Raw genomic sequence first — 26,154 nt, forward strand, 5'->3', positions numbered from 1 at the left:
TTGCCCTCTGGCACCTGCTTCCAGCGGGCTTCTGTTGTGTACAATTTTCTTTTGCATGGGACTCCTTGGTAAATTAGTCAAGGAACTCCCTTGGGTGCCAGGTGTCTTGAAATATCTCATTAGGAATAGCTGTGTGGGAAGAAAAAAATATTTTTAGCAGTGGGTAGGAAGTGTTACTGAAATATGACTTATTTGACATTATGGAACTCAGAGGCATCAGTCCAAGTCAGATGGCAGATAGTATCTGTAACTACATTATAGAACGAGATCAAAAGACTGGGAATTGGGACTCAGTGCTAGCATATTATTAAGCAGTATTGAGTACATTCCAGGATACAGCTTCACCAGAAACAGTTCTTTGCCTCCAATCGCATGAATGTTACTTTGTGAATAGCTCTAGGATCTTCTGGAGTTCTTGGGCTCTGGGAACTGACCTAGTCTCTGGCTGTAGGATTCAGTCCCTTGCCAGTCTCCAAAGAGGCAGAGAGCTCAGTGTGGCCCTACTGTGTGATGACTGTGTCATGAAGGAGCAGCGGGAAGGAAGGCCACAAGGGCTTGCTAGGAAAGAGACTCTTAAGAGCTTGGTGCTCGGGGGACTCAGCAGTGGGGCTCCTGTGGCGAGGGACCTATGTGGAGGGCACAGGCAGAGCGAGGCCAGGCAGGGAGAAGCTGGACTTTAGGTACAGTGACCTCGGTTGGCTCTCCTAGGAGACTGTAACTGGGGTGGCCTCTTGGTGTCACCTGGCTGTGAGTTCCAGCAATGACTGGAATTCTTTGCTTTTGTGACCACAGCTGGTGACTGCCCTAAGAGAGGAGTGACAGGGATTAAGTAATCATCTCTCTGCAGCCGAGGCTGGTGCTAAAGGACTGATTACTGAGACTGCATGCCACCCACATTCCTAGGAATTGGGGCGAGATCTTCCTTAAGGTGGTACCTGGACTGTGCATCCCCATGTTCCCGGTCTTCATTACACATCTGGTCCTGTCCACTCAGTTAGCAAGTCAGAGCCTGTTGACCCAGGGTCACGACTTTCTATTTTTGGTCAGTGAGAAATAGGAATAACTGCAGATAGTTACTTTGAATAATAATAACAATAATAATAAAGTTATTTTGAATGCAATCAGTCCTTAGATTAGCTTCATGGTATTGCAGACATGGTCACGTGCCACAGATACCTGCACTTGACCTTTGGAAATCACATGTTGCTCATGAACTGGGATGGCTGCCTCCTGCTTGCATCTGCTGGCCAGGCACCTTTGGATCTGGCCTGGAGGAGGTTCTTGTTAGTTGCTCTGGGGTCATTGGCCGGTCACATAGGTTTTGTTTTCCAAGAATTGAAAATGGTGGGTGTGTTCCTTCCTGCTCAAATGGATTCTTAAAGAAGACAGCTAAGTGTTGGAAATGAGTTGTAGGAAAGGAATGCTATTGTGTGTGTGGTGTGGTGTGTGTGTGGTGTGGTGTGTGTGTGTAGTGTGGTGTGTGTGTGTGTGTGTGTGTGTGTGTGTGTGTGTGTGTGTGTGTGTGTAGTCTCTCCATTTTCCTTTTTACCTACAAAGAGGGGCATGGACCTACTATCCGCTTGGGTATCATTTTGTATTCTTTTTTTTTTTTTTTTAATCTGAAGGGATTAGATTAGATGATCCCTCAGGCCCTATGTAGTGACATGATGTTTTAGAATTTGTCTACATCATGGGATGGCCTCATTCTATCTCCAATGTCACCCTGCTCTTCTTTTGTCTTGGCACCTTTTCACTTGACCATCACCTGCCAGCCCTGTCCTTTTCCTTCCCTTTGCTCAAGTGTCAATCAGAGCAGGCCCGTCCTCCTTTTCAAAAGTGGGAACTGGAGAAGAGGGAGCACAGAAGTGGCCTTAGCTTGAAGGTCGGTCTGCTGGTAGGTGGGCAGCCTGGGAGGAAGCACTGGCAATTCTCTGCCAGGCTTGAGGTCAGAGTGACGGTGAGTAAGCAGAGGCAGCAGAGGGCATTGCCAGCCCGTATGGGCATGCTTGCTCTGTCCCAAAGCCTGGGACGGAGCAACCCAGCCAGGTGATGAATATGCCCCAATTTAGTCTCCTTTTCAGGAAACTGCCTCATTGCCATTCATCTTGGCTGATAAGAAGAGAAGAATGAGTGGGGATGGTGTGGGGGGTAGGGTGGGGATGGATTAGAAAGTGTAAATAAATTAAGAACTGAGTGGAGAGATGTGTGTTTCCTTCCCAACATCAGGGCTGTTGCCAGACAGGCAAGCTGTCATTTCTGGCAAGGTGACAGGACCTGGATACTCTGATGTGAGGCACTTGGTCATTACCTGGCACCCCAGTGGTCATGACCATCTGCTCGGTTTGCGCCTCATACGATAGCAAAGCAGATTTCAGAAGACAGGAACGTGGCTGTGCCAGAAGTAGTGACACAGATTTGTTCAAAGGCAGACAGAAAGAGCAACCTTGGTGAAGGCCTCCAGGACCTGATTCACATTTCTGGTCAGTGCACCAGTGACAGGCTTCTGGCCCTTATACAATGCCTTGTGTTCCTATAAATTTATTTTAAACTCTAGAATGTAGTGGACCACATTGCTGCTGCTTCTGCTGCTGTGTGTGAATGAGCAGTCACACTGAGGTCAGGGCTGGCTAGTCCATTGCCTTGAGCATAGTGGCAAGTGTAAAAGTCTCATTTCTGGAGTGGAAACCCTCAACAGCCTCTGGTTTTTTTCCCTTTCTATCCTCTTACAAGGCATAGAAGATGCTAAATTAGGTAAAATGTGCATTTCTGTACTTTTCTTTTCAATCACTTGAAGCTACTCTTTGAAATGGAGTTAGTTAAGGTAATGCTAGATAATTCCTTGAATTGGAGTAGCTGAGTATGTCAAAAGTTTATTTCAGGGGTTAGGGACCGGGGTTCTAGTCTCTTTGAGAAATGAGGTCTTCAGTGCTCCTGTGTTCTTGAACACAGGCTTCCCGGTTGACCAAGGTGACAGTATATAACCTGTAGAAGAGGAAGAGGCCAGATTGCAGCATGCACTGGGCCTTCAATTCCAGGCCTAGAAGTATATACATCATTTATACACAAAATTACCCATATGGTACACTGGATACAAGAGAGGCAGGAGACTCTAGTCTAGTCTGTCTTAACTGGACATGATACCAAGGAAAAAGCTACCTGTGACATAGAATGTAGAAGATTCATTTCCAGACAGTTCTGTCATCATTGGTCTATACACAGTGGCCACCTGTCATTTATCATCTATCTTCTCCTCTTTATGGCATCATCCATCTGTCCGTCCATCCATCCATCCATCCACCCACCCACCCACCCATCCATCCATCCATCCATCCATCCATCCATCCATCCATCCATCTGCATGTCTGTCTGTCATCTCTGTCATCAAATTATGACTGTCATTCTTTACCATCTGCAATAGCAGAATGAGCACCCATGCGACATCTTGTAAGCAAAGCTAAGATCTGGCAACATTCTATCAGTAGCTATATGAGTCTTCCTTGTCTTGCCCTTCTTTCTCTCTCACTTGAGGTACCATCATCTTGTATCCTATGCTTACTTATTTACAAACATTTTCAGAGTTGTATCTTACCTGGATGCATGACTACAGCCTTAAGAGAGTCTCATGTGCACCCTCTTCATACTTCACTTTCATGTGAATGTTAGGCGCCCACAATTCACCCATAATCTCCTGTCTTGCTGTGTTTTCATCCTGCAGTGGTTCTCTCTCAGTTTACTCATCTGCTCTCCATGCACATGTGGGGGATACAAACTTTGCTATTTGGAAATGTGCCATCACTATACTTTACTTGCCCTATATTGCATGTAAGCAAGATTTTTTTTTCCTGTAAAGTATGAGTATGGCTATTGGGCTTGTGGGACAAGGCTTAGCTTTCCAGCTACCCTGCTAAAATTGCATGGAAGATCCTGTGCCTACACCGTCCACAACACTTTAGATAGCCTGGCTCTCCTGCTGTCACCTGTCTCCTTATTCACTATTCATGAGCACAACAGGTACACAGCAACCTTTCCATGTCCCATTCCCATGGTGGCGGAAGTCCCTAAGCCATCAGCCTTTTCACCACTTGCTTCATGCCAAAGCAGGATTGGCCACAAGATTTCAAAGCAACTCTCAGATTTGAACAGATGTTCTAGTTAATGGACGTCATGGAAGGCGACAGGAAAGTAGCCAGTCCTTTCCCCTGTCACTGGAATATTTCAGTTACTAGATGGAATCCATTATTTTAATAATTAAAAATTAATGACTAATTAAATTTTAAATCCGTGAGGCATCTTGGTGTTTCTAGATGTCCTACAGTTTGTTGATTTTAGAAAGGTGAAGAGACAAAAGAAGACCCGGCAGTCTGGATTCCTTGATGAAGTCAGGCTAAGTTAGCATGCAGTCACGAAGGACAGATGGAGCTGGATATGTCTGGCTGACTGGCTACCCATGCAGCTTGGGTTCAAAGTCAAGGAATGGTCGACCATGCCTGCCTTACTTCACGTTTAGAGGCAGGAGCTGCCCTCCACATGACTGCTGCATTAAAACTGCCCTCAGTCTGCCTGGTTCAGTAGGGGTATCTGTGTCTTCAGCAGTCATGCGAATAAGTTTCAGTAACGGAATGGTTGCTCATTTATAAACTGTAGGGTTGACAACTTGTAGCCAGTGTTGAAAAGAAGTGCTGTGATTTGTTGTTGTTTTAGCTAAATAAGGAAATCCACTGTTCTTGAACATTCACCTGCATCATTTAGAGTTTGAGGGCTCCACACTGAATTTCTGCCTTGTTTTAAGATTTATCATCATCATCGTCATCATCATCATCATAATCATTATTATTATTTTTAAATTTTAAAGCCTGTGTGTGTGTGATGTGATGTGTGTGTGTGCATGTGAGTGTGTGCACACACAGTCACATGAGTACAGGTAACCATGGACACCAGAAAAGTGTGACAGATCCTTTAGGACTGGAGTTACAGATGACTGAGAGCTGACCAACATGGGTGCTGGAAAACCAGCCCTGACCGTCTTCGGGAGCAGTGTGTGTGCTCTTCACGCTGAGCCATCTCTCTAGCCCCAGCTCTCTTCTTTTGAATGGGGCTGGGTGGGGTCTGATTCTCCAGGATGAGAGTGGCTTTGGTGTGATGGAATAAGTGACACACAGGAGCATGCTTTACTCCCTCCCCTTTTCCTCTCCCTACCCTTGCTGTCAATAAGGGCTAATGAAGGGTTTTTATTGTTGTTGTTTTTGTTTTGCTTTGTTTTGTGTGTGTGTGTGTGTGTGTGTGTGTGTGTGTGTGTGTGTGTGTGTGTGTGTGACTGCTTTTTGTCTGTCCTTACCCATGTGATGCTGGCTCTGGTTTTTACTCTGATTTAATGTGGTAAAGGAACTAAAAGTCCAAGTTCTCCACCTTCTCGCCACCCAATTGATGGAGCTGCAAAGGTGCTGGAGTTTACTGGGCAGTGTCTTGAAGAAGCAACCATCGTTTTCCCTGACAATGATTTTCCTCAGCTTGTTAGGCCCCTCACCTGGTCATAGACAGGCTTGTTACTACTGGATCATTCATGCTGTCCCCGGAACTGATGTTAAGGATCTTTTGGAAGCCTAGACAGAATGCTTTTTATTTTTTAATCTCTGCTAGACCTGCTTGCCTCTGACACTTGCAGCCCAGTCTTACTGTTGGGTGGAGGAAGACTTTCAGTTTTGATATCTTTGCTGTTGCCTTTAGGGCAAGAAGAGATTCTAGAATGGCAGAGATGGTGCTGTGAGTGCAGGAGGTTTTTTTGCCTCAGCTGGTGTGCATCTTTAATTTATGTGGAGAGATGATGGCCTGTCTGTTTGGGTAGCATGGTGTATGTTTGATCCCACTACATGGATCTCCTCCATGAGATCAGAACCCTAGAGGTTCACCAACTGCTACAAACCTCAGAATCCGAGCAGTGCCAGGCACATAGACAATGTCCAATAAAAGTTTGAGTCATGACCAGAGGGGCAATCTAAGTAAGGCTGTGATATGTCTGAGACTTCAGTAGATGACATTTGGTAAATGGCATGGTATTCCTGAGAGATTTACAAAGAACTTCATAGAAAGGCTGAAGCTGTGGCCTCACTGCTCAGTAACAATCCCAGTGGTACCCTGTGGGATCTATGGTTCAGACTTGTCCATTCAAAGGAAAACGAACTAGAGAGGAAAAGTGGCTGGGAGCCAGGCACCTGCCACGAGCACAGTGGCTTGCCACAGGGTTTGGCCAGAGTGAGTGCCATCCTGCAAGCTGGCAGTATGATGCTGTCTTCCCTCCCAGGTGCCACTGGGCTAGGCTGTGCACATAAGAAAGAAGCTGACAGATGTGGCTCCATTGCCTGAGTCAAGTGTGTACCCAGCAGTGGCACATGCCTGAGTCAGGAACCACAGAGCCTGGCCTGACAAGGGAAGAGAGTGCTGCCCTTACTAGGCAATTACTCAGTTGGTGTGAGTCAATATTGCCCCTTCTGCTGGCACAGAGCAAGGAAAGGGTATGTGTGTAGGGATAGGGTGCTCTCAGCTCAGGGTAGGAAACAGCTTATGGGTGCATCTAGACGCTATATAGCAAGGGGTATGAACTACCAGATTCCTTTATTCGAAAAAACGTTAGACCTTCCAGCCAGAAGGATGGCTGCGGTTCTGGGAAACACAGAATCCCAAAGTTTCGGCAAGATGGTCATGTCTTTGACCTTCACCATGCACACAGACACTATGGGAGATTTCCATGTTTAGTCACCTACATGCATGCTAAATTATAGGGAAATGTGAGCAGGAGGATGCCACCCAAAACAACCCCAGTACAGACACCCTCACCTGCTCTGCTCCATGCTATTGGACAGATCCCAGTGGTGAACCAGAGCAGAATATGTGCCTGGCACTGCTCGGCTTCTGAGATTTGTAGCAGTTGGTGAACCTCTAAGGTTCTGATCTCATGGAAGAGATCCATGTGGTGGGATCAAACATGTACCATGTTACCCAAACACACAGGCCACCATTGTCTGCTTGCTGCCCTGTTCTCTGGCTGCATTTCACAACCTGCTTTCATTTCTGGAGTAATTTTTTTGGGCTGTTTGTTTGTTTGTTTGTTTGTTTATTTATTTATTTATTTATTTATTTATTTAATCTGCCTGGTCTGCTGCCACGGCAACCAGCCCTGCATCACCCACTTGTCTGGGATGGAGATGCGATGGAGACAGGACAGACCCATCGTCAGAGGCGTTTGGGTGCCTGCGGGGGTTACAGAGGAGCCCTGTTGACTTGTATTCTGCCTCCCTCCCAATTCTTTTTCTCTTTGCTGCTAGGCAGACTAGTAAAGTAGGATAGTGACAGAGACCGGAAAGGGGAAAGGGGTAAAAAGCAGGCCCTAGCCACAAAGTGTTAGAAGTAGCATCAGGGTGTGGGAAAACAGAAGCCTAAAAGGACCACATAGGAGCAAGCCGAGGCTTATTTGTTTTGAAGATGGGCCAGCTCTAATTTCAACACCTCCTTCCTCTTTCTAAGTATAGTTTTAATACTAATAAACCAGGGCAGAAAAAAACTTGTAAGTGCTTTTTGGGTATGACTAACTGTTAAATGTGGAAGGAACACTTTAATTGAGAACATTCTTAGTAAACCATTGCAGGAGGTAAAAAACTTAGGCTGCCTGTGTTAAATGTAGGGGAGCAGGGGCCAGAGCTGCTGAGAGCTGCTTAACTATTTCATGGTGGGCAGGAAGGGCATGTGGCATAGAGAGGAAGGTGCCAGACTGGACCAAAAGGCCCAGTTGTATTGGGCATAGAGTACATTGGTTCCTCAAGGTGTCAAGCTAAATTGAAAATAGTAGTGGGTACCTAATCTGAAGGCAGTCATGGTGCCCATCCCTGAAACTGTCCTGATATAAACATGGATGCAAAATGTCTACAAGATGGTAGTGAGCCATAGTTCTGTTCAGGCTAAGAAAGGGAAGTCTAGGCACTGAGGTTAAAAAAAAAAAGGGGTGGGCGCCCTCAGGCATCTATCCTGGGCTTTGAAGCACTTTTCATGGTCATAGATAGAGACTGTGGTGTAGGCTACATAGCACATATACAATGGAGAAAGGCAGCCCAGCTAGGGCATGACCTATGGACAGGAGATTCATCCCTGGCCTAGAAAACTGACTGCTATGCTGGAGACTCAGGGACCTTCAGGCAAAATAGTCAGCCCCAAGTCTTAGTGTCTGCAACAGAGAAAATGAGGGTTTTACAGAGCCGGTGTAGGCGGAAGCCTCAGGCAAAATATTTACTCCCAGATTAGGAACGTTGCCAAGGGTCAGGTGCAGTTAGGACTATGCTTAGAGAGTCTGCAGTCCAGGATCTGGAGCGTTCACCGTGTCACACTGAGCAGCTCTCTGGGCTACCCACAATGCTTAGATTGCAAATGCCACAGGTCTTAATTCCTGTCCACCAAGGGCCACTAGAAAGGAGAGAATGGGTGGAGGTGGACTATTAACATCCTGGATGAGCTTCAGAATGATGGCCACCATAGCCAAAGGTAAAGTGATAATGACACAGTGCACAGCATCACGCTCAAGGCTTCTTCCCTCAAAGACCTGGGGTGGAATAGATGGTCCCTGAGGGCGCATGGTTGCTCAGACTCCTTGGAACAGCCAGAAGCTGTGGGCTAATGTTTCTGGTGTATGGCTCGATGCCAAACCTTAGATTGTGAATGTTTCCTTCTATGGCCCCCGGGGGAGCAGGCCACAGGGAGGACGGCAGGCGGGCGGGAATGGAAGAGAGAGCAGAATAAATTCTCATCAAGCTTCCTCAGTGAGGGTTGGCACTTCCAATGATAAAAATAGATTGTAAGGATTTTTTGAAGTGTGGGGTCTTCGTAGGCCCCAAGCCTGGCTATTGGCTGCATTTAATCACCCAAGGAAGGCACAGGTAATAGAATGACTAGATGAACAATAAGAGCTATGATTTCAGCACTCTGGGTCTGTCATCTCACTGCTCATCCTCCAATGTGGTTCTGTTTACTTCTGCTTAAATATTTATGGTATTGCTCCCCAAACACTACAGCAGAATTGGTAATATTGCTAACAATGGTCTGAATATTGGCTTCTTACATGTCTGCCATATGCCACTTTGTGTCTGATGCTTTATCCATTTTATTTTGGACCCTCACAACAGCTCGGTGAGATTCATCCACTTCCCATTTCACAGATGAAGAGACTGGAACACAGACAGCGTATTGAACTGGCTGGGCACCCTGACTAGTGAATAACCAAACCAGAATGGGGGCTAGTGACTTTCTCCTATCAATAATCTCACAAGGCTTTCAAGGTCTCTGCGTCAACTTGATTTTCACAGTTAGTCATGGAGAGAAGTGAATAGTACGTCTCCTTCTTGTGGAGCCCATAGTGATTTTTTCCTGTGTTTCTGCAGTCTGCTCTTAAGAAAGCCAGAGGAAAGCTCCTTCTGAGGACCCTGGAAAAAGCCTCTCTGTGCCCCATGAGGGACATTTAGGACTCGGTTGTTGTCGTCAATTTCTCTTTCCACCTGGGTCTCAGACTCCTCCATCCATTTCTGACCATGGTTTGCTTTCACTTGACTTTGTGGTAATCACGGTTAGCCCTCTACCCTCACCCTTATGTATATTCTTATCCTGTTGGTAATCAGGACTCTCTTGGTGCCAGAGGAAAGGGCTGACTTAGAATTTGACCCGTTTTCCTCTCTCCTTATCTTATCCATCCTCCCATCTGCAAGTCTAATACAACCTTCTGGGAGAGTTCCCTGATAATCTGTCTTGTCATCTCAAGCTGGCTAGCCCTCTCCACCAATGTGTATAGCAGTTCGTTCTTTGTCTTAGGGTCTCTCTCTCTCTCTCTCTCTCTCTCTCTCTCTCTCTCTCTCTCTCTCTCGTGTTTTCTTGTTTATTGCCCTTGAGGGTTTGGACCCAAGGACTGTCATTGCTCTGCCCCATACACAATAGTGTCCCAGTGACTATTATATAGTGCACCTGACTTTAATTCCAGCACCTGGGAGATAGAGATAGGTCCATCTTTATGCATTTAAGGACAACCTGTTCTATACAGCCAGTTCTGGGCCAACCAGGGCTACATAGTGAGATGCTGGGAGACCAAAAGAGCTCTTTCTTTTCAAATTTTCTGTATTTTGCCCAGTTGTGCATCTGACTGATAATACTATATACCCGGCTCTCCTAGAATAGACACTGGGGACAGCAAAGTCATCTGACCAGATTCATACATGGCCTGCTCCTCTGCTCTGGGTCTCCTGGGGATGGCACCATCCCTGGTGAATGTTGAAGAACATTTAGGTCACTCCAGTCCCTGGTGATGGCTTTGTGATGTGCCTTTGAAGTGTGCTGTTGGATGAGTAGCAAAGATGAAACATTTTTTGCAGATAAATAATAAGGGGATTAGACTCCTCCATTCTACTATGCTTGTCCTTTACCCAGAATTCCCAGGGACTTTATGGCATTACACAGTGAGCAGTTTCCAGATGGGAGGTCCTCACATGCTCTGTCTCTGGTTAGTGAGGGTTTGATGGTTTCATTGCTCTTCTGGCTGCTGTAGGAGACATGGGCCTGTTAGCACAGTGGGCAAGGCTAAGAAGGGAAGTATGCTCCGCCATCCTCTCTCTACCTTCCATGTTCTAAAGAACAGTGAAACTTGAGGGCTCTTCCAATCAGCCAGAGAAGGGGAGCAGATGGCAGCTTTCTTCTTGAGAATTCCAGCCTTTGAGTCACAAATAGGATCTTCTCCCCGTCTAAACCGACCTGCACAAAAAGAATTCTCTGCACAAGCCAGCCTGGCACTTGTCCACGAATTGCCTCCCACTAGCATGAAATGTATTCAGGCATTTCACTCATGTCCCAGACCCAGAAGGGTCTTCATTGACAGTTCCATTGCACTAAGACTTTCTCAAATCAATATTCTTACATAAGAGGATGGGGAAAGCCATGATATTTTTCTCTTCTTTTGAATATTTTTTTGGAGTATACACATTTTATATTCTGCCTTTAAAGCTATTTCTGCTGCTGCACGGCTGCTTGACTGAGGCAGACTCCCACGAGTTCTGCTCAGTCCAGCGTGGACCTGAATATCCCTTCATGGTGTTTGGTGCCTGCAGTGGGTCCTATGATGAGGGAGGAGTGTGCAGGGAGTTCGGAGGTTCTTATTAAGCAGGTCACCCAGGAATCTATCTTCGTGCACTTCTTTATTAAAAATAGCAGAGAACATGATAATGCTTAAGCACAACCACTTAAAGGAAGTTGGCTTAAAGATGTACGTTTTCACTTACCATTTGACATTTCTAATGTTCTGCTGCATTTTTTTCTCCATACTCAAAAGTTATCTCCTCCATTTTCATTCTGGGATGTGAATAGAGATTACAACTGATACAGCTGTATTGTTGGTGGGGTCTGCCTTGGTCCCCATGGGACTATGTCTGGTGACTCCTTGTGTTCCTGGCACTGCTCTTGAAGATGGATCATACTCAGAGAGACACAGGTTATAGGGGAAAGGCAGGACTCAGAAATAGACAAGAAGGTTTTTCTTCAGAATTTCAAGTGTGGGTATCTTGTGAAAAAGGAGTGTTCAATGTCGGACCTATGGCAGAATTAATGAATGAACACTGCAACAGGATGGATTTTTGTTTATCCCAGGAGAAATAGAGAAAAGCTTTCACCCTCCCTGGGACAGATTGCATTGTGTATGGTGGGGAGTAAACTTTATGGAAGTGATGGATTTCATACCACTTCACTAGGAACATTTCCAGAAAAAAAAAAACAGGTCCACATCAGCTGTAAGACTCAGTGGTCTACAGTATCTGGAATAATAATTGGTTGTTCCAGGTGTTTGAAAATATAATGAGAGTTTTATATTCAGTATTTTCAATATATTGTGTTCTTTGGTTCACTACATTTTTTTTAACAAGTAAAATATAGTATAATCTTCTTAGATGAGATAAATTGAGACACAGAGAGTTGAGTGATTCACATAAGCCACGTGGCAGCATTAGCTCTAAGGTGGAGCTGAGGGGTTCAGAAAAGGGAATCATTTAGGCCATGCCCCTGAACAGTAATGCAGTTTTGGGCCAGTCCAGTAGGTAAGATGAGGGCGTTAGAGTAGGATGGACCTATTGTGTGGTAGGACAGACCCATGGTGGAGTAGGATAGACCCATGGTGCAGTAGGATAGACCCATGGTACAGTAGGATAGACCCATGATGCTGCTGGTGGAGATTCTCTTGCCTCTTTGTCCGATGCAGTCTGATACAGGCTTTATCTGTTGCCTATAGGTGGGAAGGACAACGAAGTGGAGTTTGTGTCTGTTTATAGGTGACAGGACCCCTATCAGCTAGAGTGCTCTCACAGGCGTGAGGACTTGGGCTGCATTCTGACAGCAGGTTGGATCTACAGGATGTATTTATTTATCATTTACTCAGTTCTGGTGTGGGGTGGTAAAGATGATTTAATAGACTCTGAAATCCCTGAATATAGAAAGCAGTATACAGGGCAAGGTCTCCTTGTCTTCCAAGATGTGAGGTTAGAAGGAAGGTTGCATTCTGAATCTTTTCAAAAGGGTAGCCATTGAACTCAGATTGCATTTTATGCTGCAAAGAAGGCTCCTATGACAACTTGTTCCTTGAAAAAAAAAAAGGTTTATTGTAGAAACATTTCAAAACAAAATTATTATGAAACAGTGACCTATCATTTCTGAAAGTACACTTTACATATTTAGAAACAAGTTCCATGTGCTACTGTGCATACATGCCTGTAAGCTTCTGAATGTGTGAGGATGTATCAGAATGCTTTTGACCTATTTCCTGTTGTTGCATGAATTGGGTACTTTGCAATTCTTTGTTAATATATGTCACATGTGTAATTATTTTGTCACATTAATCCCCAGAAAAAAACAATAGCTACAAATCTGGTTTGTTTAAGCAGAAAAAAAAGCTAAAGATAGATTATTATCTTTTAAGGCTCTAGCACCCCTGTTAGGTTTTTATAGGCAAATGACCAACTATTCATTATTGTGGTTAGTTGGTATGGTAACACGGGGTTTGGAGAGACCCACCCTGTTGCTACCATTAGCAGACCTGCTGCTTTTCACTCACATTTGCTCAGTGTTCTGCATTATCATCAGAGTAACAGACTCCCCCTCCCCCTTCTTTCCCTGTTGATTTTTCTCTAGCCTGATGAAGTCCTCCGATATCGATCAGGAGTTGTTTACAGACAGTTACTGCAAGGTGTGCAGCGCACAGCTGATATCCGAATCCCAGCGGGTGGCCCACTATGAGGTAAGGATAGCCTGGCTCACTCAGCCACGCTGTGGCTCATGGGACTGGAGGATACTCGCCTTTGGACTTGGGAAGTTTTCTGAACTGTAAGTCGTGAGCCTGTATCAAGTGAGTCAGGTCATGATGTATTTGTTGGGAACACGGAGTAAAGGTTGGGGACATTATTCTGAGGCCCTGGCTACTTCCCAGCTTATTTTATCTTGTTTACTAATATATATTATTGGTTTTTCGAGACAGGGTTTCTCTGTGTAGCTTTGCACCTTTCCTGGATCTCACTCTGTAGATCAGGATGGCCTCAAACTCACAAAGATCCGTCTGCCTCTGCCTCCTGAGTGCTGGGATTAAAGGCATGTGCCACCACTGCCCGGCTTGTTTACTAATATTTTAATGTATGCCTTGGCCCCTAGAAACTCACTGGGATCCCTTTCTTTGCTCTTTCTGTGAGAGATACATGTAAGTCTTTTGCTCTGTCTTCAAGGCATACATGTCACTCTTCACTCTCTCTGTGAGGGATACATGTCAAATATACTAGTTCCACTGCCTCCTTCCACTTATGATGTGGAAATAGGCTCAAAGACCTTTGCTAGTCACCCAGGGAAACATGGGTCTCAGAGGGAGAAAAGGCATCTCCTCCTCAGAGAACCTTCCCTGTTAGTCAGCACCCTAAATGTTCATCAGAATGTAGGAGTCCCCTGCCATCATCACAGCCAAGGTTTTGAGCTCCCATACTCTGGAAGGGCATGGTGATCTTTTGCATGAGAGGACTGGCAGATGCTCTTTGATCCTGCATTGGATGCAGAGGATGAGAAGAAGAGGGATTATCTTTTATCCCAGGGAGGAATGCGGTGCCAGGAGTGGCGGGCAGGGAGCTGGGGATCCCAAGATGGTGAGCCCTGTATCATGGACTCCAGTTTCCAAAGAACAGGCAGCCATGGGAATAGGGGCTTTCAGGTGTAATGACTTGTAAGGAAGCTTGGATTACAGGACTTAGCCAGCAACTTTTGCTTTTCATCTGATGAGTCCTAATAAATGCCAGTTGTCACTCTCACTCACGGAGCTCCTCTGAGCCCCAGGAAATAATAATGTGCACCGTGGAAATAATAATGACAACACACTCATACACACCCAGAAACACAACACGCTAACCCTGCCTTTCCCACAGGGTTTCGTGCCAGTGGAAATGATTTGGAAGCTAAGTGTGTCAAGCATGCGGAATTCTTTTCTTGCTGTTGTGTCCTTTGCAGCAATGCTTTGGTGATGGCACACAAACAGGCTCTTTGAAGCATCTGTGAAATCAACATCTGTGGAAAGAAGGCAGTAGGGTTGCCCACCCCTGCCATTCCATGGGTTTCTGCCATTCTAGAAACCCCAGCGGCTACTCAAGTCCTCCGTACGCAATGGTGTGATATTTACAGAGACCCTTTGCACGTCCGCTGGTGTTGTTCAAATAATCTCCAGATGACTTAGAACACTTACCTAGTTCTCATACCCTCACCTCATTTGCATAGATTCTGCAGAGTATTTGCATATGGCAAATTTAAACTTTGCTTTTTGTAACTTTCTGGTTTATGTGGAAATCATGGACCTGGAGGCTGGCACATTATTCTTCTGTTAAGAGGGATGTGAGTGCTGGAAGCAGCTAAAAGTGAACATGTTTACAAGGAATAAATCCATTGTTTTGGGAAAGACAAACTCTAACTTCTGTGGATGTTGTTTATGAGCATATATGTAACTATAAAATACCATTAAAGAGCAGGGAAATTTTTCCTGCTCTGAAATTTTATGCTCTCTACAATAAGCCCATTTGCTTTAATTTTTAATCATTGTTCTTAATATTTGAGGATAGAAACACTTTTGCTTATTTGATTCCCAAATCCTGAACGATATCTGCACATTATAGGTCTTTTTAGCACTTATGAGGGGGATGGGTCTCTTTACCTAAACATGCTGGCAATACTAACCAGTACTGTCCTTTAGCTGAACCAGAAAGCTAATGCCAGAATGTTTTAAGTAAAACCTTCAAATAAACAAATAACAACAAAACCCCACCTTAGCTGCTCAACTGAAAGTGTGCTTATTTTTGATCTCAGGTTCTCTTATTGATGTACTGGACGCTTGCTGTGGTGTAATCTAATTGTTTACGGTACGTGTTAATTGAACGTAGCATTTGTGCGTTAGGAAAAATAAAGCAATCAATAGCTCCTCCATGGGTAGTGTCATACATCATCTAGGGACATTAAGTGGATGGATGCCGAGTGATGCCTTTGGCCTGTCTGTCCCTCACCCTCCTTCTGTCAGAAATAATAGCCTGTGTATTCTCACCGTAGAATGTTGATGCAGTAAAGTGACACAGACAGGGCCTAGGATCCCTTATGTGGGACTCTTGACCTCCATTTCTTGTCTTCCTGTCCCTTTGCTTGGGACACTTATGCTAGAGTGTGCCTCAGATTACCTGGGACTAGTTGAAAACTGGTATTCTATTGGTCTGTCCTTGAACTTCACACACAACCTCTGCTGACATCACCTGTAGATTGGATTATTCAATGAGCTAGATATTTCATTCAACTCATTGAGAATGCTGTTCCTGTGACTTTCAGTGCTTGCTTTGGTCATTCAATGCATTGAATACTCTGTTCCTATGATGTTTCAGTCTGACATACTTCTTCAGTACTGGCTGGCAATAGCCTTTGCTTTCCCATGGGGGCATACCAGTGAGCATCCACTGTGTATTCCTATGTGACCAGCAGTACCAGCATTAGATATTGGAGGAGATTATGAACCAGTAAGAGAAATGGCCTTTGTGCCCAAGAAGCTTGGGAACTCCATGGAGAAGAAAGGCCACAGAGTCCCATGTGACTTTGGCACCCACATTATTCATCATGAAGACAATTGTGGTCAAAAACTTACTGGAGAATGTCATGATTAACCCAGGCTTCAAGCATGGGTCAATTTTAGGAAGTAATAAATGATACTTGTCTCTAAAGAATGTTGAAGAGGCTTGTCTGGTTGGCTGGAGGATGCAGACTGGGTAGGGCACTGGGGTCAACATACAGAGGGAGGATTGGGTTGTTGTTGTTGGTGGTGGTGGTGTGTGTGTGTGTATGTATGTGTGTGTGTATGTGTGTATGTATGTGTGTGTATGTGTGTATGTATGTGTGTATATGTGTGTGTATGTATGTGTGTGTGTTTGTGTGTGTATGTATGTATGTGTGTGTGTGTGTGTGTGTGTGTGTGTGTGTGTGTGTGTAAAGAGAACCTTGGATCCATCAGGCTCTTAAGCATCTGGGACCATAGACTATAATTGAGCATCTATAGAAGATGGTTAGTTGGTGGTAGGAACAAGCAAAGCTTTTGTTATGATTTGTGCTCTAAAACTAGTATGTTAGTCTCCCAAAGTAGAAAGGCAAACACACAAATGGGTTAATTGCTAATATTTGCATGCCGACTTAGCAGATGAGTCTCGCAGGAAGGAGAAGAAAAACTTGGTATGTTTTTAATTGACCAGCCTGTTCTGGCTATACTTTAACATTTTTCTCTTTGCATATGAAGTCCTGATGTAAAAGGAAATGGAAGGGCACACAGAAATTTTTTTTTACTTGCTAAGCAGTGGAGAATATAATTAGTTGTTGTCTCTGCCCATGGGTGAATAAAATAATCAGAACCAACACACCAAGCACATGTGGAAGGGAACACTTCAGAATGAGGTGCCTAATGTTACAAAGATCAGAAATCAGTTCTTGTGGGAGGAGGGCACTGGAATGATCTGCTGTGGTTTAAAGAGGCTAAAGGATAATTTCTTGCAAAGGGAAGAGTTGCATGCCTGAGTAATGGGTGTCTCTCTGGTGTACTGGAGGAAGGAAAGTTGTCCCCAGTATATGATGAGAACTGAAACCCAAAGCACAGAAAATCTTGCTTTCTCTTTCTCCATAATACACCATATGTAGTATATATAATGTTCAGTATTGCTATACACAATAATTATTTTATAAATATACAATATGTTTATTTATATTTTAGTAAATCAAAGGGAAGAAAAAGTTCAGATCTAGAAGGAAAATAAGAAGAATCATTGGGCAGGCCTCATAGAGCCAGTAATAAACATCAACCCTACTTCTTGCCTCTTTTTATAAACCTTTGGGTGCTGCTGTGGGATGGGTCTCAGCAATCACTTTGCAAAATCAGTGGCTGTGTGTGAAGGCTAATCTTGACTGCCAACTTGACTTCCATAATTGATCATAGAAGCATACTTCTTGGTGTGTCTATGAGGATGCTTTCAGAAAGGTTAACTAAGGAAGATCCACCTGAATGTGGGTATAGCCTGTCGGTCCGAACTGAATAAAAAGGAAAAGGCAATCAAGCTGGGACATCAGTGGCTCTCTGCTTTCTGACTGGGGATGCAGTGTGACCACATGTCTCTCCCACCACCATGCCATCCTGTCATCTATGATGGCCTGTATCCCCTTACCTTAGGAGCTAACATAGACACATTCATCTCCTCTCTGCAGGATCAGCCTTGAATTCTTTCTGATTGGTAGCAAGGGCTCTAAGAGTAGATAAAACCACCAGAGAGAGGCATCTGCAATTCTTATCCCCTGGCCTGTGAATAAAACAGATGTTAACACCACCCACTTCACTCTAGGGTAGTGTGACAGTAATATTTCCCATCCAGGAAAAGGAGGACAGGAGACAAAGGACAGTCAGTAGCTTAGGGCCACCAGAAGGCCAGAGTCAGCTTTCTCCCTCTTAGGGGAGCAAGGAAAACTCCCGGAACAGCATTTGACCTCCTCAGGAGGGACTTTGTTATTTTTGGTTTTACTCACCTCCTGAACATGTTCCCTGTTGAACATCCTCCTGGACTTGTCTGAGGTGGATCTCCGGTCCTGACCTCTCTTCGCTTCCTTCCCAAGGGTGATTTCAGGCTTGCACAGTATTCTACAATTTTTTAAAAGTCAGAATCATAATTTCCTTAGTAATGTGATTTTCACAGCAATACAGAAGGCTTTCATTATATCTGCTTTCAGAGAGAGCTGTGTGTGTTAGTAACCATGCAATCTCTTGTAGACTCAATCTCCAGGCTGATCCTTTTGTTTTTCTTCACCCACTTGCCTATTTCCCCTTTGAGTTCAGTTGTGGAAATCTTGAGTTTATTTAAAAGTTAGTAGGTGGAAATGCCTCGTCCTCAATCTCATTTTTGCCAAAAAGCCTGGGTCACAAGGCTGAGAAATCTTACTGGATCTGCAACAATCAAAGCTTTGTTCCTCCTTCCTCTCCTCTCTCTTCTCCCTTAGCCCTCTCCTCCTCTTCCTCCTCCCACCCATGCTCACATCACTTTCTGCCTGCCAGGAATATCATACTGATCCATCAGACAGTTGGAAAAGATGAGGGCTGTGGACCTTCTAGGAGCTAGTCCTTGTCATTCTACTGCCCAGAACTCAATCCCATGGTTCTCTCTAAAATACTTTCAAACTTTTAGTGGAAATATAATCACACCATTTCCTCCCTATCCTTCCTCCAGCCATTTCCATCCTCTTCTGATTGGTTAGCTTGTTGGAGATACTTAAAACTTCATCCTTCTGCTTTCTGCTTTGCTTTAAAAAATGATTTATTTTATTTTGATATTATAGTATAATTATATCATTTCTCCATCCCTTTCCTCCCTTCAAATCCTCCCATATAAACCCACCTGCTCTTTTTCAAACTCTTGCCCCCTTTTTCTTTAATTGTTAATATATATTCCAAAATCAACCTGTGAAGTTTGTATAATGTTAATTATATGTATATTTTCAGGACTGACTATTTGGCATAAGACAAAAAAAAATGTTATGTTCTTTCCTGGGACACTATTTCATGAGCATGCAGCATCTTTGCATTTTGAGTGTCTATTTCTTTCCTTAGAAATGTAAAGTTTTCAGTGTAGAAGCCCTTCACTTCCTATGTTAGTCTTTTTTTCTAGGTAGTTTATTTTCTTTGAGGCTATTGTGAATGGGAGTCTGTCTATTATCTTTCTCTGTGTGGTTTTGTTAGTGTATGGACTTATTTGAGTTCATTCTCTGTCCTGTCACATTACTGAATTTATTTATAGTTTCTAGAAGTTTTCTGGTAGAATTTTTGGTATCACTAATGTGTAGTAGTATCATTATATACTACACACAGGCACAGACACATACATACATACATACATACATACATACATACATACATACATACATACATACATACAGACATACACACACAGGATAGTGTGACTCCTATGTTCCCTGTCTATCCCTTTGATTTTCTTTTCTTGCCTTATTGCTCTAGTTAGTCCTTGAGCACAGTATTGAATGGGGTAGGGACAGTTGACATCCCTATCTCACTCCTGATGTCAGGGAATTGCTTCCAAGATTTTCTCTATTTCAGATGATGTTGGCTGAGGGTTTCTCACATTTAGCTTTTATTATGTTGAAGTATGTTTCTTCTAGCTCTGCATTTGCTAGGACTTTTTTTAAAAAAATTCATAAATGTATGTTGGATTTTGTCAAAGTTTTTTTTTCATTTATTGTGATGATCATACGATTTTTGTCTTTATGTCCATTTATATGGTTTATTATATTTGTTTATTTCTATGTTTGAATCATGCTTGCATTCCAGAGAAGAAACAATTTTGGTCATGGTAGATAACTTTTTAGTTATGTCTCTATTCTTTTTGCAAGTATTTTATTCAGCACTTTTGAGTCTATGTTCATCAGAGATATTGGCCTGTAATTTTCTGTTTTTGTTGTATTTTTACCGTATTTTGGTAATTAGGGTGACCCTGTCTTTATAGGAGTTTGGGGATACTCCTTCTCTCTCTATTTCTTCCTTTTTGAATAGTTTAGGAAGGCATGGTTGTAGACATTTCTGAAAGTCTGGCAGAAATGCCAAGAGGCCATTTGGTCCTGGACATTTAATCTGGAAGCTTATATTACTCTTTCATCTCTTCATTTGTCATGGATCTGTTCAGGTTGTTGATTTCTTGCTTTAATCTTGGCAGTTTAGCTGAATATAGAAATTCATTCAGTTCTTTTAGGTTTTCCAGCCTCATGGAATACATTAAAAATTGTATTTCCTTATAATATTCCGAATTTCCTTGGTGTCTGTTAAGTTTCTCACTTCATTTCTGACTCTGCTAATCTGGGTTTTCTTTCTTTCTGTTCCTTAGTTAGGAGAGTACCTGTCAATCAGGTTTATCTTCGTAGAGTATTGGTTCTTATGTATTGTTTTCTGTGTTTCTATTTCATTCATTTCCGCTGAGTTTTATTATTTCTTATTGTGAACCGGGTTTGGCATTGGTGTCTCCCCCCCGCCCCGCTTTCTGAGTTGTATCACTGAGTCATTTATTGGTGTTCTTTCCGATTTTTTTAAAAAAGACATTTTGAGCTGTAACTTTCACTTGTAATACTGTTTTCCATGTGACCAGGATAAATTTGAGGAGACGAGGAGAGTGCATGGTGGGGGCAGGGGTGGGTGGGGGAGGATCAGCAGTCTCACAGGGCTCATACTGGAGGAAGATGCAGTGCTGGCTAGTTTTATGTAAACTTGATGTGAGCTAGAGTCATCTGAGATGAGGAAACCTCAATTAAGAAAATGCCTCCATAATATCAGGCTGTAGGCAAGCCTGTAGGCATTTTCTAAATTAGTGATTGATGGGGGAGGGCCCAGCTCATTGTGGGTGGAGCCATCCCTGAGCAGGTGATCTTGGGTTCTATAAAAAAGCAGGCAGAGAAAGCCATGAGGAGCAGGCCGGTCAGCAGCACCCTTCCATGGCCTCTGCATTGGCTCCTCCAGGTTCCTGTCCTGCTTGAGTTCCTGTCCTGACTTCCTTTGATGATGAACAGTGATTGTAAGTCAAATAAACTGTTTTCCCCCAAGTTGTTTTTTGGTCATGGTGTTTCATCACAGCAATGATGACCCTGACTAACACAGATGCATGTGATCCATCTAGGCACAGAGACTGGATGTTTCTGGTTTGTTCTAGCAGCAGATTTATGGTGACATGCAGAAACTGGAAAAGAATCTTCACTCTGAGCGTATGGACTGTGTTTGCTGTAGATGTGGACACTATTGTTTCTTTTCCCTGTATCTTGTTTTGTGTCTGTATCACTCAATTATTTTTCCCTTTATATTAAAATCAGATACATTTAGATATAACTTAAGTATTTCAGAAAAGTGATGAAATATAAACACAAAATGTTATTTTTTATCAATGTTTTATTCATTTTTGAAGCACTGAATTTCCATAATTCAAAATCAGTAAATGAAGTAGTATATAATGTCAACACTCTCCCACTTCCTTCTCAGTCACCCAGATGCATCCAGTTTTCTTTGAAACACTTGATGCATAAGAATACAGTTTAATTCTCTCTCTCTCTCTTGTTCTCTCTCTCTCTCTCTCTCTCTCTCTCTCTCTCTCTCTCTCTCTCTCACACACACACACACACACACACACACACACACACACTCCCCAAATGGAAAAATGGTCTACCCTTATTTATGTTGCAACATGGATGTCTTTTATGTGTTTGTAGAGAGCAGATGAACTCCAGAGTGAATTTGTAGTATTTGGCACAGGAATAGAGATATCAAGGACCCCAATGGCTCAGACCAGTGGGAGTAGAAAAGCCTTCTCTGGGTGAGGCTCAGAGATAGCCATGCCTTCCTCTGGTCCAAGTAGGAGTGTTTACCAGTGATTGACAGTGTATAGGAATATATAGAAATTATCAATCACAGCTTCCTCCTCGTGGGTGAGAGCAGCCTAAGACTGCTTCCACAAAGACACTTCCTATCAAGACTAGCTAACCTGCCTCCTTGTTCAGCTGTAGACAATAAACTCACCTCCTTAATTCAGATGTATCAAATAGACACAATGTGATTCTGGGTACAGTTGATGCCCTCCATCAGAAAAAATATAGCCCACCTGATCCCAGTTTTTCTATATGTGTGTCTGTGCATCTGTCCTTCCTTCATCACCTTGTCCAAGTTTCCCAGACCAAGCCATGTGGGACACACACGTGGTTATATCATAATTTGTAGAGAAACATTCATTGACTTGTCTTGTAACTCCTTGGGAGCCTGGATGAAACTTGGGTGGAGCTATTTAGCACTCAGAACTCATTTAATGATCTGTATGTTGATTGGTTCTCAGATCCCCACCTGTACAGGTTGGCAATGTTCTCTGATGACTTTTCTTCCAGATTTCCTTTCTTAGCATTTGCCAGAAGATATATCTGTTCCTGACCTCCTTGTAAGGCATCTGGTTTTTTTTTTTTGTTTGTTTTTTTTTTTTTTGTTTTTTTTTTTTTTTTTTTAATTCTTCTGTATGACTAGCGGATGAGGCGATCCCAGAGGCTCTTGGCCTGAGCTGTGGGCTTGAGTGTTGATCTACAGCGTGTGATTAGCCTCCCTCTCTTCTCATGTGCTGAGGTGTTGGAAGCTGCTCATCCCCGGTCTCTATGATTTGAGAATTTAATTAGCTTCCTTAGGCTTTTACTAAGATGATTTAATTTGGAGTATAATTTTTCTATATTTGATTGTATCAAGTATTAATTACTTTCCTCGTTGCTACAACTAAATAGCCAGCCAAAGTGACTGAAGGATGGGGAAAGTGTAATGTTGCTTGCAGTTTGAGGGAGGTACATGGTGGGGAAGGCATTTCCGCAGGAGTGTGAGGGTTCTGGTCACATTGTGCCCACAGTCAGGGAAAAAGAGCAATGGATGCTAGCATTCAGCTTGCTTTATCTTTTTTTTTTTGTCTGCTCACAGTTAAGATGGGTTTACACCTCAAATGAACCTAGTCCAGACAACCCCTCTCCGGAGTGCCCATAAACCAACCTGATATAGATAAATCTCACAGGTATACCCAGAGGCTTGCTTCTTAGGTGACTCTAGATTACTTAAGTTGATAGTCAATATTCACTATCACAATCATTTCCTCTGAGTAACACATAAATGCACAGTTGCCCTTGGACAGGAAGTTCTTTGTAGGGTCCCGGCTGCTCATCCTCTTCAGCTTGCTTTGGTCCATCCTAGGGCAGTCTTGCTTTTAATCCTTATGCCAGCTGCTAAAAGCTCTTCTATCCTTTTGAAAGAGTTCAGATTTTACTAATAAAGAGAAAAATGGACCAGAACTCTCTTCTCTGCTATGAACATTTGTCCTGAGTAGTTTTATGTCAACATGACAGAAACTAAACTCATCTGAGAGGAAGGAAACTCAAGAAAATGTTTTCATAAGAATAGGCCTGTAGGACATTTCCTTAGTGATTGATGGGGGAGGGGTGGGGCCATCCTGGGCTGGTGGTACTGTGTTCTGTAATAAAGCAGGCTGAGTCAGCCATCATGAGCAAGCAAGTCAGTGAGCAGCATTCCTCCATGGCCTCTGCATCAGCTCCTGCTTCCAATTCCCTGCCCTGTTTGAGTTCCTGTCTTGATTTCCTTCTCGATGAACAGTGCTGTGGATATGTAAGCCAAATAATCCCTTTCCTCTCAAGTTGCTTTTGGTCATGGTGTTTTATCACAACAATAGTAGCCCTGACTTGGACAAATTGGTTCCACTCATGAGATATTGCTGTGATGGAACTGACCATGTTGTTTTTGGGAGGATTGTGGAAGGACTTTGGAACTTTGGGCTAGAAAAAGTCTTGAGTGTTCAAAGCTTCATGATCTGCTGCTTGGTGGCTTGAGTGTTGAGAGCAATGCAGATGCCTTGTGAAGTTCCAGTGAGAGGTTTGAGAGTCACTTAAAAGACTATCAAACCACTGCATATTTTGATTTGAGAATCTGTTGTGTCTGGTCATCTGGGGCTGAATAGTCAGCCACAATTAACAAGAGACCAGAAACGCTGACGTAAAGCTTTGCTTTGCTGGGACAATTGATGCTGGAGCTAAGAAATTAGTGGTGAGTAATAAGAGACCAGCATCGTTGAGGTGAAGTCTTCTAGCAAGTGTTTCCTCTGGGTCAGCACATAGAAGCTGTGTTCCAGAGGCATCCAAGGTTGTACCTCCTACTGGCAGCTAAACTTGGTGGTATAAGAATTCCCAGGTGGGCTAGGTGGTGATGCTGCATGCCTTTCATTCCAGCACTCAGGAGACAGAGGCAGGCGGATCTCTGTGAGTTCAAGGCCAGCCTGGGCTACCAAGTGAGTTCCAGGAAAGGCGCAAAGCCACACAGAGAAACCCTGTCTTGAAAAACAAAAACAAAAAACAAACAAACAAACAAAGAATTCCCAGGTGGTGCTGGTTTTGAAGGCATGAAGGGGTCATAGAGAGCAGCTTAGCTTGGCACTGTGTGGCAGGGCTAGAATTCCTGAAGAGAGCTCAGGAGAGGCTATTGGTGAAAGTGCAGCCCAGTTTCAGTAGAAAACCTAGAATTTTGGAGATGTTAGTAACATGAGACAAATGCCAAGAACAGCGGTAGCTGTGGAGTGGAGCTGGCCTGAGCCTATGAGACAGGCGGTGTGTGCTGCAGAGGGAGGAGTCAGAGAAGTGACCCAAGCTCTTTGGAGGAGCCCAGATAATTGTGAGTGTGGATCCCAGACACTGGATATTCAGTTATTTACACTGTTGGTGTTTGGCTTTCACTTGGTTTGGATTGTGACTATGCCCTGGTTCTTCTCTTTGAAGTAAGAAAGTTACTTAATTTATTTTGGGCTTTTTTAGAAGCCCACAGTTGAAAGACTTTGGATTTTAAAAGAAACCTTGGATTTTTTTTTTTTTTTTTTAAAGAGAGTGAATTTTTAGTGTTTGAATGTTTGAGACTGGAGGCTTTAAAGTTTTAAAATACTTTATATTGTGATGTTGATGTTGTGAGTGATCCTGAGCATGAGAAAGAAACGCTGCCTTGTTTATGTGTCAGGCTGACAAGAGGTGAATTGTGCTGGATAGTTCTGTGTCAGCGTGACACAAGCTAAAGCCACTTGAGACAAAAGAACCTCAGTGAAGAAAATGTCTCCATAAAATGGGGCTATAAGCAAGCCTAGAGGGCATTTCCTTAGTGATTGATGGGGGAGGGCTCAGCCCATGGTGGGTGTGAACACCCTGGGCAGGTGGTCCTGAGTTCTATAAGAAAGCAGGCCAAGCAAGCCATGGGGAGCAAGCCTGTAAGCAGCACCCCTCCATGGCCTCTGCGTCAGCTCCTGCCTCCAGGTTCCTGCCCTGTGTGAGCTCCTCTTCTGAATCCTTCAGGGATAAACAGGGCTTTGGGTCATGGTGTTTCATCACAGCAATAATAACCCCGACTAGGGCAGTGTTCTTCCTTTGAGCCTCTACAAGATCCCACTCTGTTTTGATAGAGAGACCTCTACTGGACTAGGCAAGTGTCCCCACGAGACATCCTAGCCATTCACGTTGCGTTTTATTGGCAGTGAGCCTTTGTAATTCCCCCTGAACAGCGCCTCTACCTTGTTCCCCTCCTCATCAGAGCCAATCCGGATGCTATCGCTTGTTGTCTTTTCCACTTCCGGGGAGGTGAGCATTGCCCGCACTGAGCTCACTTGGGAATTTTCAGTTTCTGCCCATTCCCTGCACTCACTGCTAGCTTTTCCTCAGAGATGTTCTCAGTTGGGAACTCCCTAACTTGAGTCGGAAGGCTGGATACAGCACTGGTTCCGGGCCCTGACACTCCCGATTGTGGTTTCTGTAATGCGGTGGCCAGGCACATCCTCTCCTTCAGTCCTTTCTTGTCCTGCTTGTGGCCTTCATGTGTCCCATCAGCTAGCGGTTTTATCAAATTATCAGTGTTTTCTTTTGACCAAGGCTTTATTATAACACATGTATTCTAAAACATTTAAAAATAGAAATTAGGCCTAGTTTCATTATTTTTTATTTTAAGTCACCTATGAATCA

At 43.7% G+C, this 26,154-nt stretch overlaps 1 protein-coding gene across 2 annotated transcripts in view; it reads left to right on the plus strand.

The window, feature by feature from the left end:
- Zmat4 (zinc finger matrin-type 4) overlaps nt 1-26,154 on the plus strand; it is a 393,013-nt gene that overhangs the window by 63,914 nt on the left and 302,945 nt on the right. For both annotated transcript variants that reach the window (XM_036166797.1, XM_036166796.1), the window contains exon 2: nt 13,192-13,297. In XM_036166797.1, the coding sequence (XP_036022690.1) occupies nt 13,196-13,297 (102 nt within the window). In that variant the 5' untranslated portion in view covers nt 13,192-13,195. The remainder of the gene's footprint in view (nt 1-13,191; nt 13,298-26,154) is intronic.

The sequence above is a fragment of the Onychomys torridus genome, chromosome 17 (genome assembly GCF_903995425.1).
Source record: "Onychomys torridus chromosome 17, mOncTor1.1, whole genome shotgun sequence".
Lineage (NCBI taxonomy): Eukaryota > Metazoa > Chordata > Mammalia > Rodentia > Cricetidae > Onychomys > Onychomys torridus.